At 38.4% G+C, this 16272-nt stretch overlaps 2 protein-coding genes across 2 annotated transcripts; both read left to right on the forward strand.

The window, feature by feature from the left end:
- Window positions 1-3297: 3297 nt before the first annotated feature.
- Window positions 3298-5497, forward strand: LOC140779786 (CBL-interacting protein kinase 16). Its single transcript, XM_073125044.1, has one exon. The coding sequence runs from the start codon at window positions 4019-4021 to the stop codon at window positions 5357-5359; it is 1341 nt and encodes a 446-aa protein (XP_072981145.1). The 5' UTR covers window positions 3298-4018; the 3' UTR covers window positions 5360-5497.
- Window positions 5498-8721: 3224 nt separating this feature from the next.
- LOC140777677 (ubiquitin carboxyl-terminal hydrolase 23) lies at window positions 8722-15352 on the forward strand. The gene is made up of 11 exons (XM_073121957.1): window positions 8722-9195; window positions 9341-9455; window positions 10707-10817; window positions 10978-11150; window positions 11231-11557; window positions 11653-11778; window positions 12772-13461; window positions 13594-13695; window positions 13788-14427; window positions 14544-14637; window positions 15017-15352. The coding sequence occupies exons 1-11, from the start codon at window positions 8902-8904 to the stop codon at window positions 15177-15179; spliced, it is 2835 nt and encodes a 944-aa protein (XP_072978058.1). The 5' UTR covers window positions 8722-8901; the 3' UTR covers window positions 15180-15352.
- The last annotated feature ends 920 nt before the right edge of the window (window positions 15353-16272 follow it).

Raw genomic sequence — 16272 nt, forward strand, 5'->3', positions numbered from 1 at the left:
AAAGAGATGTTTACTGACCGCCACTCTTTCAAAAATATCATTCTATTAGTTAAATCTAACTAATCATGATAAAACATAATTTAAACTATCTATAATTATATCTAATATTAAAGTACAACAAAAAGAAAATAATCTATTAGGCACGTTATGTTAAAAACTAACTATAATGATAATACTGAAAGAGTCAAAAGATTTAAACGATAATTCTAATAATTAAAAGAGTATAATGATAATTATGTTTAAAAAAAAAACCCTTTTATCAAATATTGAGAAGCTGTATAGAAAGAACAATAGATGCCAGTTTGACTTCATTTTTCCATCATCGACGTGCTTCCAATACTGTCTCATTCCACCATCTTTATGGGTCCTCTCCTCCCTTAAAAAGGCAAAAAAGGTTAAAAAGTTACTAAGGGTAGGGACTCGTTAACTTACAAGTTAATCCAACTGTGTCTATCTATATGCTTTTCTGACACTGTCCTATTTCCTGTTCAAAGGCCAAGTGTCGAAAGATGAAGACAGATTTGAGAGAGACAGCAATAGAATAAGTCTGGTAGCTCGGGGCGGAATGGAAGCCGAGCTTTTAATTAAGCTTGGTTTGGAATTAATTTCCAGCCTAACTCAAAGCGTATAGCTTGAAATAATTCAATTCAATTTGAGTCTTTCTCTGAGTTCAAGCCGACCTCGAGCCCATGTAGATTAAACCCTAATTTAAGCTCAAAATCAAGGCTTAAATCAAGATTGGATTGAATCTTTTAAATAGTTTACACTTTATCCAAATTTTATTATATATTATAGTCTTATCAAGCTGGCATGTACTCAACCTCCTGTGCTTGAAATTAATTTCGAACAGGCTCAAGCAGAGGCCGAGTCGGTTTGATTATTTTGACAGCCCTACTAAATACCTCACCTTCATTGTAAATAGTGTAAACTTTAATATCAGCTTAGGTTTTCCCTTTCCTAGAAAAATTTATATTTAACACCCTATATTCTAACTAATTTATTATTTATATTATGTATTTTCACTATCTATAAATTAATTCTTTATTTTAGGTATTATGTACCGAATATATCGTGCATTAGATTTATACTTACACTATTTGGACAGATATCAATAAATTAAATAATTCTTTTAAAATTTACTAAAATATTCTTAGTTCTCATCTTCTCTTTTGTTTCTCTTTTACGACAAAATATAATTGTCGAGAATTATCGTAATCTTTTTAGTACGGTTAACTTAATCTGAGAGTTTAGAAAATTAGTTAAAATTCAGGGTGTAAACTGCAAATTTGTTAAGAGTGAGGGCACTAAATGCAAATTTTCTTCTTCTGTTTTCTTCTAAAAAGTCAAGCGCGTGTCCTATTATAATTGGCCTCATTAAAGTAGGGAAGTTAATATTCACTATATTAAACTATTTAAGTACATGAACTGTAGACTGTAGAATATTCCTAAAGATTGTTCAAGGTGCAGGTACGATGTATGCATCCCAGCTACACGACCACAAATGTGCCTCTTAGGATCATATTCATACCTAATCAATTCTTTAAGGATAAGAACGTAGATAAAAAATATTTAAGGAAAGGAAAGACTACACGTCTCAAATAGAAGTGAGAACATTGGTGAAACTTTATGGTGAATGCAACAACCACTAATATTCCAAGTCATTTATCAAGCTCTTTTTGCCACAGTTAGTGGTCTCAATTGTCTCCTTCACTTAATTCTCTCATACTCTCACTAATCCAGTGGTCCTCAAAAGTGAAGCTCAGTAACTTCTGATTCACAAACACTGCATTCTTATTTTAATTTCGTGCTTCCTAAGAATTGGTCAGAGTCCTGCCTAACAACATTAAGACATTGCCCATACCAAAGGGAGGGAGGGGATCATGATATTGTTCAGATACTTTTGTCCAAAGTCACGGATAAGTTCTGGATGAATTCATCTTTCTTTGGCTTGTTGTTGCCGGGGGGAAGATGTCAATCTTTTGCTGGTGCCACCTTGTTATGTGGATAAAATTTAGGTTAGTCGCTAAAGAGTCTACATAATTAATTATACTTGCCGTGTCATTATATTAAAATATCCAAAGCATCATCTGAGATATAATCGAGCTCCTTGGTTTCTACTAGTAATTATCTCATGTAAGCCAATCAATATGTTCGGTTTTAATTGCAGAAATGTAACATTTCAGCCTAATAATGCTTCGTGCTTCAAAGTCTTTTCACTTTCGAAAGTAATTAATCAATAATTCAAGTCACTACTTGCACCAGTAATCGTTCACATCCTAGCAAATTATTCAAAACACTTCCACGTAAATTAGCCATCAATCTTTGAGAAAATTGGGCCATGTTAGCTTCCGTGTCAACTGTATATTAGCCAGATTGTTAAGACCGCTTCAAGCCAATATAGGTTAATGGTTATGAACTCACCTCAATATACGGTATCAACTTTTCTAATTTTGTCGTATATTTTCTCATGAAAGCCACTCATTTATGGATTGTAATAAGAAATGAGGACGTCTAGAGTCACAACAATAATTGAAAATGATTCGTTTCTTTAAACCACCTTATGTGGGATCCTCCTCCCCAGGAGGTAACTTTGCTTATAATCTTCGCCAACCCCCTAAATTTTATGCTTATGATTCATTACCCACTAAAGTACACAGAGAACCCGATCGAAATAACGTTCTCTTCCAACGGTAAATGCATCACTAATTGAAGAAAATGAAAGGCGTTACGTCTGGAGTGATGGAACCAAATTTGTCTGCTCGTAGAATTATACATGACGGTAGTTTATACGATAAAAGACTCCCTTCTCTTCCTTGGGAGTTGGGGTCATTCGGCGCTGTCAAAAGACCCCCTCCCAGAACCTGAGCTTTATTTCTTGACACCTCAAGACATATTTTCTGAGATAGTTTCTACCTTATTCCTGCTAAATGTTTTGCTCATATTTTCCACTGTTTTAGAGAAGTTAAAACGCACCAGCAAATTAGTTAGCCAATCTTGGAAGGCAACAGGGGTACTACGTCTCCGTGTGGGTTCACTAGATCTCCTCACTTTTATTTAGCTTCCGATACTTAAATGTATTTTTACACCTTTTTAAAGTAATATAATTCTCCTTTTATTTTATTAAAAAAAAACTCCACCTGGCACTACCTTTTAACTGTTGAAATTTGGAGCCCATGCAAATAGAACTCAAATAAACTTAGATTATACAGAATTCAAAAAAGCTTAACCAATGATTATTTCTAACTAATCTTGTGTTTGTGACTTTATATTGGATTAGTACCGAGACAACAATGCCCACCAGTAACTTTATATTGGACTTGTAACTTCATCAATCTTGCCTCGTCGCAGAAAGCTCCAAGGAAATGGTCCTACTCAAGTAAACCACACGTCATGTGCAATTTGCCTATAAACAAATCCCAAACAATCATTCTGTAGTATAGGCTCATATAGAAAGCTCAGGTCCGTCTTAAGTCGGCCAACGCCCATTCCTTCCCTCTAGGCTCTAGCTCATTCTAGTTGACAGCAACCCCACAAATTGCAGGGTCCCTCTTCCCCGTAACCAAAACAACCCTTCTGGCCCCCTTCCCAAATAATTGAAGCAGATTACCACCACGAGCCCCCTTCCCATTGGTCCCCTTGACCCTTTCCCTCCCACAGATCTTTCCTCTATATAAATTCCACTCTTTCCCTCTCCCCATTCCAGTGTGCTCGCTCGCCTTCCTCCTCTGCTCCTTTGCTTCTCGCCCAGTCAAATTAGAGAGATTTTAATAGTTAAACAAACAAAACCAAATATAACCTCCCTCCCTCCCCCCCAACCCCATCTCCCCAAAACTAGGTGCCGTTCCCTATTCCACTACCCACCGTTACTCCCCTTTAATCAATTGAATCTGGCCCCCAATACTTAATCCTCGTCTCTAAGATTCCTTCTTCTAACTGCCTCATATAAAGCGCATGAGCAAAAGCATAACCCCCGCAACAAAGAAAAATAGCAGGAATAAATAGAATTAGAGGGGAAGAAATGGTGAGAGAGGAAGAGAAGGAAGTGAGGAACCTGGTATTGGGGAAGTACGAGATGGGGCGGGTGCTGGGGAAGGGGACGTTCGCCAAGGTATACCACGGCCGGGACCTGAGGACCAACGAGAGCGTGGCGATCAAGGTGATCAACAAGGACCAGGTCCGGCGGGACGGCGGGATGATGGACCAGATCGAGCGCGAGATCTCGGTCATGCGCCTCGTCCGCCACCCCAACATCGTCGAGCTCAAGGAGGTGATGGCCACCAAGTCCCGCATCTTCTTCGTCATGGAGTACGTCCGCGGCGGCGAGCTCTTCGCCCGCGTCGCACGCGGCCGGCTACCCGAGGACCAGGCGCGACGGTACTTCCACCAGCTCATCTCCGCCCTCGACTTCTGCCACAGCCGCGGAGTCTCCCACCGGGACCTCAAGCCGGAGAACCTCCTCCTCGACGAGGCCGGCGACCTCAAGATCTCCGACTTCGGCCTCTCCGCTTTGCCGGAGCAGCTCCGGCACGACGGGCTCCTCCACACGCAGTGCGGGACTCCCGCCTACGTGGCGCCGGAGGTTCTCCGGAAGAAGGGCTACGACGGGGCGCGCGCCGACCTGTGGTCGTGCGGCGTCGTGCTCTACGTGCTCCTCGCTGGATTCTTACCATTTCAGCACGAGAACGTGATGCGGATGTACGGGAAAATCTGCAAGGCGGAGTACCAGATCCCACCGTGGGTCTCCGGCGAAGCCCGCCGCTTGATCTCGCGGCTCCTCGTCGTCGATCCAGAGAAGCGGATTTCGATCTCGGAGATCAAGCAGCTATCCTGGTTCAAGAAAGGGGTATCCCGCCCGACACCCCTCTCCATCCCACCCCCGAAGGAGGAAGAGGCAGACCAGGATCCTGATCTCGAACTCCAGTCGCCGAGGTCGTACAATGCGTTCGAGCTGATCTCAACGATGTCGTCCGGGTTCGACCTCTCGAGCTTGTTCGAGAACGGGCGGCGGGCGGCGACGGTGTTCGCAGCGAGGTTCCCGGCGGGGAAGGTGGTGGAGAAACTGGAGAAGGTGGGGAGATCGCTAGGTTTCGGGGTCGGGAAGGCGAAGGGTTGTAAAGTGAGATTGGAAGGGAAGGCGGAGGGTAGGAAGGGAAGGCTCGCCGTGACGGCGGAGGTGTTCGAGGTGGCGCCGGAGGTGACGTTGGTGGAGTTCGGTAAGGAGTCGGGGGATACCTTGGAGTTCGCCAAGTTTTGTGCGGAGGACGTTAGGCCGGGGCTGAAGGATATAGTTTGGGCGTGGCAGGGCGATGAACCCGCCACCGCGGATGGTGGTGAGTTGGGTCTTCCTAACTTGAGGTGACGGCACTCTTTTTGGTCATGTTACTATTGTGCTGTTATTTAGTTCGCGGTAATTTTAGCCGTTGGCCCGGAGAGGTGTACATAGAGGAAAGAAATAGATAGATAAATTTTGACTCCATCTAAATTTTTGGTGTGATTATTTATTCAATTATTAGAATTGTTTTTTTATTGTTATATTTAATTTTGAACCGTTTTTTTATCATCATATTTGACCATAATTTAAAAATACTTACTAAAGATAAAATTAGAGAAGAATTGATAAGTATTCTAATGCATTTAAAATAATATTAAATTTTTTTAAATATTAAATATGTTATTATAATATATATCTCAATATTTTGTTATAGTTTTTTTATCTAAAATTTAATCAGTATTATTTTAGACTTATTGAAAACTTTATTTAATTCTCTATAATTTTATCTCTAGTAAGAATCATAATTTAATTAAATATATTAAAAATAAATAGTTGTTGCACTTCAGTATAAGCCACAAAAAGATAAATAGACACAAATAATATTATAGGGAATAAAGTGAATTTAGACTTAAACGACATAAAATAAAATTTAATTTATCTTTTAATTATATAGATATTAAGGGGCTCACATTATTGAAATATTTTAAGTTCAAATTCTTACAAAACAATATCTGCTGCAGATATTGGTCCTTTTATATTCTAGACTTGATTAACATAACAAGTCTTAGTGACGTTAATGATAGCATTGAAATGATTCCACTAATCCGAGCTTTGGGATATCTCTTCGGCTAATCTTATCAACAATGCAGTATGCTTTTGTTTAATAATGCTAATGTTACAATAGCCATTTGTTCGTTTGTGTTTGTTGAACTAATATTAATGCATCCCCACTGGATTAACGACTCAAGACGATGCCCTTCCAAGGCTTCCATGTTATATATTATTGAGAATTTAACAAGGAAGTGACAAAAGATATCATAATAAGTAAGGCATCTAAAGTAGCCCAGTTAGATATTAGCTATAGATTGTGATGTGATAGGGTTTGATAGAGTCACTTTAAGACATTGGGTTTGTTGGGATGAATTAGATTATGATCAAAAAAATTATTTCAATGGTAGCAGTCTCGAGCTATGGTGTTTAAACAACACTAAACGACATTCGAATACTATAATCTCGTTGAAGAATAAGTGCTCTTAAAATTTTGTGTTCGAATAGCCACAGCTCGGGCCGACGCTGGGTCATCTTGTATTAGAGTTAATTTAAATTATTTTAAACTTTGGTTAGCTTCTTAATATATGAAAAACAGTCATTTAGGATTAAGGAAGAATGTTGACATTTATATCATCTCCTACCTCCTCCTTCGATCTAAAGTCGATGCCATTTCCTTCTATCTCAATTGCTAATCCCTCTAATTCAGTAGTAGGGTCAGTTATCTTCTCCTTCTTTCTTTAAATCCTAGCTGTCAGCTAGCTCTTCTTTACTCATTCATCGATCCCTCTTCTTTATTAGAACAGATCATCTTTTCCCTTTATTTCTTTTTAAATTATAGATCTACCATTTCCATTATTCATTTTTCTCCCATCTTATAGATCTCACATCTCTAATAGTTCTACCACCAAATTGCCCCTTCGTCACATCAAATAAGTCACTTTACCCTAGTTCAATACAGATTTAGATTTGTTCATCTTGCTTCACTCTATCTATATATACATATAAGGATGGTCTAGTTTAAAGCAAAGAACAAAGGTTAAAGCAATTGGTGAGGTAATATGATATTAGTACACAGATTAAAAAAACATAAGTATTTGTCTATGTTATACTGTAAAATATAAAAAATATTATTCTCTAATAACTTAAATATTTAAAGCAATTGGTGAAGTAATATGATATTAAAACAAAAGTGATTAGTTTCTCAACTCATCTATTTTTTAAAAATATAAAAAGTTCTATCAATTCAAGTCAAGTTTAATTCTTAAACCTTTTTAAAATATCTTATGCTCAAAAGTAAAAAAGAAAAAGAAATGTAAGGATATAAAACATAAAAGTCAATGTTACATATAGTAACTTAGATTTTAGAGCTGCCCATGAGATATATGAATTGATATTAACTATCGAGATATGAACTAAATCAACTTTGTAAATAAAAGTTTAAAGCAGCTCATATGGTTTTATTGCCATTCGTGTATTTTATTTCTTTATCTTTGCTTTCTCTTCCTATTCAACAGGAAAAGTGCTTGGGACGCGTCTCTGTCTAATCAATGAACTCATGTCGGAACTCTTGCTGGACAAAAGCACTAAAGTTCAAATATTTCTCAAGATAACACGTCTCAAGGTAACACGCTTTCAAGTCAATAGCTTACACTCTTTGTCCCACAATAGGGACAAAATTTATTCGATAAGGGCTGTAACTAGCACAATCTTACTACACTAATAGCAAGAAAGCAGCGTAGCAAATTCCTATCCGACCACCAGCATCCGCGGTATGCGTATAGATCATCCAATCCATTGGATAATGAAAGTTGGAATCTTTGAGATATCCATTCGGTGGAATAAGTTTGAATCCTTTGACAGGTGTTGGATTTTACGTAACGTAAGTTTAATGAATAATAACCAAACATCATCCTACTCTGGAGAGGGAGGCAGAAAAAGTGAGGAAGTAGCATTCCTCGCCATATGTTAGATTATTAAGCCAACCTTTCTCAGAAGTAGATCACTCTAAGCCTCAGTCTACACTGATAGTAAGATCTGATTACTAGGCTACACACTGATAGCCTATTTGTGATATGATAAAATGATTACACTCCTATACTGCATCGTATAGTTTATAGACTTTTAACTATTATTTAAAGGCCATGCACAACTTAAGCACAATCTTACTCGCAAGCAAACTAAGTTTTCAAAATTAAAAAAAAAAAATGGACGCGCTTAATTAACAATTTAAGTGCAGACGAGGCCCATGGGTTTGTAAGGCTAAGAAGGCCTGGGCAAGATGGATTTACGGCCCGGCCTATTGAGGCCGTTTGATATGCTCGCCAGTGACTCAGTGAGTCCACTCTTCGAGCGAAACTGTGGTGCGGTGGAAGCCGTTTAATTCTGGAGGTCAATGCTACGAGGCCCGTTTAATATAAGTAAGCCTATTTGTGAAATTAGATTACGGTTGCAAGGGGGACAAAAGACAACCTTGATCCCGTTACACCTGTCAATCCCACACCCGCACACCGATCAGCGAATCACCGACCGTTTAAATAACTGACAGCCACCAAGCAAAATCTTTCCACCCACACGAATCAACGGTCGTAATCACATCACAAGATCTCATCCTCACCGTTCGTCCAGCGTCCCAGGCCCAATCGGGCAGGGGTATAGGGTTTATACACACGCCCGGGTCCCCTTCTCTCGTTCCTCTTTCGGCCATTGGAGAAAGCTAGGGCGAGCTCAAGAACGCACACGAGAGAACCTAAAGGCGAGCTCTTAGCCAACTCAAACGGCCTTCCCCCATCCATCGATCCTTGAGATATAATCTTTACCCGAACCCCAATCGATCCCTCCCACCACACTGCACGGGTCTGATGGCGGGGGTCTCCTCGGAAGGCGGCGGCGGCGCCTCCTTTGCCGCGGAGTCGGTGTTCGGTCGGAGGATCGAGTTCCACCCGGCGAGGAAACCCTTCTCGGCTATCTCGAGTGGCGGCGGAGGCGGCTTCTACCTCGAAACCCTGAACCCAAGCCCGGATCCGCAGGGAAAGACTGCGGAGAGCCCCGCGATGACGACGCCGAAGGCTGCGGGGAAGCGATCGGAGGGAGGGGAGTTTTATGAGCATCGATTGGACCCCGAGCTCAGCTTGAGGATCACCTTCCGAAGAATCGTGAGTAGGATTGAACTAGGATTCGCTCATCATGCATTTTATATCTTTCTCCTTCCAATCCGCCTTTGGGTTGCAAAATATTGATGCATGAGATCTCCGGTTGGTTTTTCTTTAGCTAATTGGGAGAAGGTTTGGGATCTTTCAGGGAGCTGGTTTGGCGAATCTAGGGAATACTTGCTTTCTGAATTCAGTTCTCCAATGCCTGACATATACTGAACCTTTCGCGGCGTATCTACAAAGTGGCAAGCATAAGACCTCTTGTAAGTTTCATTTGTTTCCACAAATGTCAACGAAATATCCAGTATGTTTGTTGATTGTCCTTTCTCTAGTAAAGCTCCTCTCATCATGTTCTTAATTCACTAAGATTATAGATTAAGGTTGAGAACATATAACTTCTGAAAATAAATAGAATATTAATTAGTCAGCTATGTGCCACTCTAGCTTTGTTCTGCATCATTCAGTAGAGATTTAGAACGAATTATAATTTGCATATGAGGTCTATAAAGTTAAGGGGAAAGAAACTTTAGGAGACTTGCATAGAAGTTGATAGAGGTGATACAGAAATCTTAGGTTTGGTGGAAGCTGCCTGCAAGGTTGTGTAATATCAATGAACAAGATCATCAAAGACGTGGACTATTTGGAGGTTCCTTAATCTACTCAACCTCTCTCTATTCCACCAAGTGGTCAGCAAAATGTTTATTTAGAAACTAGAAAGCCATATTGGATGAAATGGATAGATGTATACCTACACAGTAGCCTTTTGTCGTGAAGTAATTGGGGAAAAGAAAAAAGAAGCGAATGAAATAACTCTGTTTACTTAATCATCTAAGCGTAATTGTTTACCACCAGTTTCACGTGGATATGGACACTAGTGATGTGGTGCATTTGCATGCTTCTCCAATTGTTCAACTGTGGTAGAGCAAGAAAGCAAGATAGGGAAATAAGGCAAATGAAAGATACTTTCTGTCAAAGTGCTATGGCAGAGTTCTTTGAGGAATTGGTTCAATACAAATACTTGTTCGATTCCTATGTTGACAGGCTATAACAAAATAAATGATGATGTCCCTATTGCAGATACATGCAATGAGGTGCATGATCTCTTGCACCTAATTAAAATTAGGTTTTCTTCCATCATTTAAAATTTATGATTTATCATAGCCCATAAAGTTTGTTTTTATTTTGTAAAGATTCATAGTTCTCTAACATACTGCACTTTCTTATCTTATCCCTTATTTTGGGTTTGATTTCTGTCTGTCTCGCCATTAATGAGAGTATTGTTCGCCCTTCTGCAATAGGGTTGCAATTGTTTTATATATTTGGAGGGGTGACACAGAGGAAACATGCATATGCACATTCGTAGAGTGATATACACATGTGCGTATGTTTATCGGAATAGAAAGCATCATTTTCTAGCCAATCACATGACATGTTATAAACTACCTTTGCCACAGTTGCCTCCTTTGTGCTTTACTTATCACAGGATACACATTTGACTTTTTGTTTTTATTAAGGTCGCACTGCTGGTTTTTGTGCGATGTGTGCTCTCCAGAATCATGTCATGGTTGCTCTACAATCCACAGGGAAGATACTGTCACCATCTCATCTTGTCAAGAACTTGCGATGTATCCTTCAGATTTTTCTTCCCATATGAAAACAAATGAATTAAGACAGGTTTAATTTCTTGGAGAGCTAGAATACATGATTTTACGGTCTTTATATAATCTTGCTGATGGTTTAATCTTTTAGATTTTATGGAAACTGTAATCCTTGACAGCACGTTAGGCATATCACGCAATTTTCGCAATTTCAGACAAGAAGATGCACATGAATACATGGTTAACTTGCTTGAGTCAATGCACAAATGCTGTTTACCTTCGGGTGTCCCAACTGAGTCTCCTAATGCTTATGAGAAAAGTTTAATCCACATGATATTTGGTGGTCGTCTCAGAAGCCAGGTAGCTTGTCAATTTATATATGTACGTAATATCTGAAGGAAACCTTTTGTTATTTTAGCTTATCCATTTTTATGGGGCAGGTAAAATGCATGCAGTGCTCCTATTGTTCCAACAAGTTTGATCCTTTCTTAGACTTGAGTCTGGAAATTGTCAAGGCCAACTCTCTGCGCAAAGCACTTTCTCATTTCACAGAGGTGGAGCAGTTAGATGGTGGTGAGAGGCAGTACCAGTGCCAACGTTGCAAACAGAAAGTTAGGGCTCTCAAGCAGCTTACTATTCATAAGGCCCCAAATGTGCTCACCATTCATCTTAAGCGATTTGATTCTCATATTCCTGGTCAAAAGATAGACAAAAGAGTGGATTTTGAGTCTACTCTGGACTTGAAACCATTTGTTAGTGACCCCCCTGTGAGTTGAGACTTGACAATTGTATTTCCATTGACTTTATTTTCGTGTTATAGAACTCAGTCTCTCTCTCTCTGATATTGCATTCCTTTTTGCAGGAGGGAGATTTAAAATATACCCTTTATGGTGTTCTAGTACATGCAGGGTGGAGTACCCAATCCGGTCATTACTATTGTTATGTTCGCACATCAAGTGGCATGTGGCATTCTCTTGATGATAATAAGGTTGAGCTTATCCTATACTTTATTTGTGTCTAGCTTATCAAACAATGCATGCTCTGAGATCTGTTGTTGGTATAACTACTTGGCACTGCTGGAATTTGTTAAGTAATTCATTCTTTTACTACATTAAGGCTGATTCATATTGTCTGAAATGTGTGATTGTTTAATGTATAGCCAAGTTGATGATGTTCAATTTTATAGGGCAGTTTATTATATATAAAATTTGATGTGTGAATAGAATCGATAGACGTTGTAGGTGCTACCAGAAGACATCCAAACTCTTGGCACGTTCTCGAGTGTATTGGTTTAGATGTTGGTTGAGCCGGATATGATGTGCATTTGTATTTATTCATGCCTTTTTGTACATACATTTTTGGTGTTAGGTTTGAATTAATGGAGTTGTATCTATGTATGATATGCACCAAAAACTTTTTGAAGTCTGTATTATTTATTTTGGGAAATTTTTGTGATCTTGTTAGTTTTCGAATAGACTTGTACACAAAATTATCTGAAGTTGCTGAAATATATGCCTGAGATATAACTTTTGTAGTATATCAATAGATAGGATATTGATCTTAATTCTTAAATAGTAATTCTCGTATCATAAATGATTGAACTATGGCACAATTTATATGCTCTTGAAATATCATCGCGTTCTTCAAATATAACCCTCTCAGAAGTTTCAAGTCACTATCTTGAGTACTCTTTATCAGCTAGAACTACATCAACACTTCAATATTCTTATTTGCATCCTGGGCTTCCTCACTGGTTGTGATGTATTGGTATTTATGAGATATTAGTAATAAATGCTTTGCTTGTATATTAAACCGTAATTGAAGGAAATCCTTTGAAAGGTATGATTACTGCACTATTTCTGGTCTAAAATCAAGTTATTATATTTTCCTTACAAAGCGGCAAATGGAAGATTTTCATTTATATACCTACCTCTCTTCACCTTTTATCTTCTACTGATTCTTCTAAACTAATTGAATATAGGTGTACCAAGTAAGTGAGAAGACTGTATTGGCACAGAAAGCTTATATGCTGTTCTACTTCCGTGATAGAAGTTCAACGATCAAGAAAGATGTGGTCCACAAAAATACCATTTTTGCAAATTCTCATGGAAACAAACTAGTCCTTGCATCTGTCTCAAGCTCAAAAGGTGCAGTTCAAAATGGAGTTGTGGAAAGAAAATTAAGTACTTCTGCATGTAGCTCTATGAACTTCAAAACTGATGCAATTGCTGATTGCCAATCTATTCCTGCAACAAACATGCCAGTTGACCAACCTGCACAAGGAACACCTGCTTCATTGCAAAAGAATGATGACATGAAATGGGAACAAGACCCTATCTCCCAGAAGAACAGCCTGATTTTGCCAAACAAAGCTTCTAAGTTGCAAACAAATGGAGATGCTATGTCTACAGAAATGCAGCAAATGATGTTGAACTGTACAAAGTCTCCATGCTTAAAAGATTCTTTGGCTGCAAGTTTGCCAAACACTAGGGAAAACAAGATGGCAGAGGACTCAAAACTGCAAGATAAGTCAAAAGATAAAGGTTTATCCTTGCCCTCTCTCGGGATTGATGCAAGAAATCATCTTCATGACAGTTCAAATATGGGAATGAAGTCAAATTACCTTAATCAACAGAAAAAGAAGCTTTTGTCGGGAACTGATGTAGGCAAGGTAAATTTATCATTCCTATATTCATTGGAATAGTTGTAGAGTTACGTGAGAATTTTTTATTGCCTTGTCCTTGACACTTATTTAAATATGCTGCTGCTGATGAATTTTCAAAATTATGGCATATCATGCAAGGTGGAAATCAACAATAAGCATGGAAAACTTCAAAATCAACCTGATCATTTGGGTGGATTCATTCAAAGTGGTGCATCCAGAGATACAGCTCCGAAAGATCAGGTAGTTTGCATTAGAACTTCTTTGTTTGTTTCTAAATCTGAATTAAACACTTTAAAATTCTGTGCTTATCCTTCCCATTGTTCCGTGGAAAGCAATCACTCAATCTACAATGCCAGAATGATGGGGAAAACCTTCTTAAGGTGGAGAAACCTGAGTTAGTCAGCATGTTAAGGACTGAAATTAGTACAAATAGCTTGCTTAAGGAAGTTGCAGAATCTGGCACTAAACCCTTGGTCCGTAATTGCTATGAGAAAGGAGGAAAACCACAAAAGCTTGCAAATTATCTAATAAAGAGCATGCCTTTTGGTCGCAAACAGTTACTGCTGTCTTCATTGAAGCTGCATAAGAGTAAGAATCTGAAGAGAAGCAGAAAACATTCTCCAAGTCCGAAGCACCTAGTAGAAGTTGTGCTTCCGGACGATCTTTTCAGCAGAAGTGTTCAGGGAATGTCAGTATCTGCCAAAATTATAGATTCTAAGATTTTGCATAGAAATTGTCCACATTCTAGTTCATACAAAGAGCTCAGCAATGGTGATGTTGGTGTAGCTAATGAAATAGTACATAAGAGAGATAGTAAGGTTGATGTCACGGCACCTACTTGTGAGCATTCCAGAAGTTGCTTGGGATCTACATCAGATCAATGCAACTTGAGAGAAACAGATGCAAACGAGAAAGATCTACACCAGAATGAGTTTCTGGGTTTGCTATCTAGGGGCTTAACAACAACCACTGGTAATTGCCTGGACTTGAGACCTTTGTTTTTTTTTCTTTTTCTCAACTTTCTTTGGTGTTAATTATTCATACTTGTCCTGAATCATCTGTGTAACAAGAGCCTTTTTTGCGTGCAGTTGCTCAGTGGGATAACATAGAAATGCCCAAACTGAAGCTACACAGCATAGAAAGTTCAAGACAAAATAGCATTGGTTATGTACTGGATGAATGGTAAACTTCTTTGACCTTCAATCACAAAATCATAATTTAAATATGAAATGATATATTTCAGAGTGAAACTAGATGTCAACACATAATCTGTTTCTTGATGTTTAGTGTTACTGTGGGTGATGGGTCATTCTTTTTTGCGTATAAAGTATGTTGTTAACTTCAATGACCTTACACCTCCAATTCTATTATTGATACATTATGACCTTTATATACTCAACAGTACACTTGTGAGTTTCCCATAATAATGAAGAACTTGGCTACAATTATTTTGTGGTCCCTACTTGTTATATTATGTTTAGCTCTTAACTTGAATAGTCCATTTATAGTTGTAGTCATTCTTATTTCTACGAGGTTTCTTAATTTGGCCTTTTTATCCCAGGGATGAGGAATATGATCGTGGGAGGAGGAAAAAAGTAAAGAGTTCCAAAGAGTCATTTGATGGACCAAATCCATTCCAGGATACCGCCAACATGAAAGCACGAGAGAGAATGAAGTTTAAGGTGGATCAAACCAGACTGGGAAATCAACCGCTAAGGATATGAGAAGGGGAAAATTTGTTTGTTATTGTTGTGTTTCTTTTGCACGATGAGTTTTATTTTATCTTCAAGGTATTTGGAAAGGTGATAATTTTTCTTATTTATTGCGAAAATTTATTAGAGGGTGAATTGAGAAGATTAGAGAGTGAATTGATAATGGAGAACTTCTTTTAGGTCAATCCCTCTACTTTCTCCGAGCCTTTATTTTCTTATTTTTGTGCCTTTCTGAATGATAACTTTGTTTGCTGCAAAAGGGACTTTGAAGAAGCGTCTTTTTTAACTTTGTTTTGGAGTGAGATCTTTTTACGTATCCCCACTTTAATCAGTTAAAGCATCCTCACCTTTAAACACACTATAATTTGATATTACTTTATGTACTTGTCACAAAGGCTCAGGGTTGCTTTTAAGCTAAGCAAATTTATACCCTTGTGATGTAATGAGGCCCTAAAGAATTCCTAAATTACGAAACTCTATATCTCCACCAAGTTGACTGTTTTGGTTCAATATCATTTCTAAGTTGCAGAATTTTGGTTATTTATTATTTAGATTCTTGGGTTAGTTCGAATCCCATTTACACATCTCGCACCTACTTTAACCTTATAAGTTTCAATTTGGCATAAGAAGTTGTTGCAAATTAAACGAAGTTTAAGTGAGAAGTATAGACATAGTAGGCATGCATATACCAACTTGAAAACAGTATGGTTGCAAGTAAACTACTTGTAAGTCATGTACAATTACAAGTCTACGCTGAAAATATTATTTAGTCGTCACATTACGTACTGCCACACAATTCCTCTCGTATCTCTACGCATTTAACTTTCCTGTCACCATTCCTATTGAACCCAATTCGGATATCTTTTCTTCTTCTTTTTTTTGTTCCTTTGACTAATAAAACTATAAACATTTCGCCTGATTCCGAGACGTGAATGGTTGGTGAGAACAAAGGATAAACTTTATCCGTTCGCTTGCAGGAGTAGTAGTTCTTCTACTGATCATTTATTCACAGAATCCAAAATCTCGTAAAGTTAATGCTAACAACGTACGTGTCGACATTACAACCTCTATGATTATATAAGAAGGAAAGGTAAGAATACAAGAT

The sequence above is a fragment of the Typha angustifolia genome, chromosome 15 (genome assembly GCF_048772165.1).
Source record: "Typha angustifolia cultivar Huaian chromosome 15, ASM4877216v1, whole genome shotgun sequence".
Lineage (NCBI taxonomy): Eukaryota > Viridiplantae > Streptophyta > Magnoliopsida > Poales > Typhaceae > Typha > Typha angustifolia.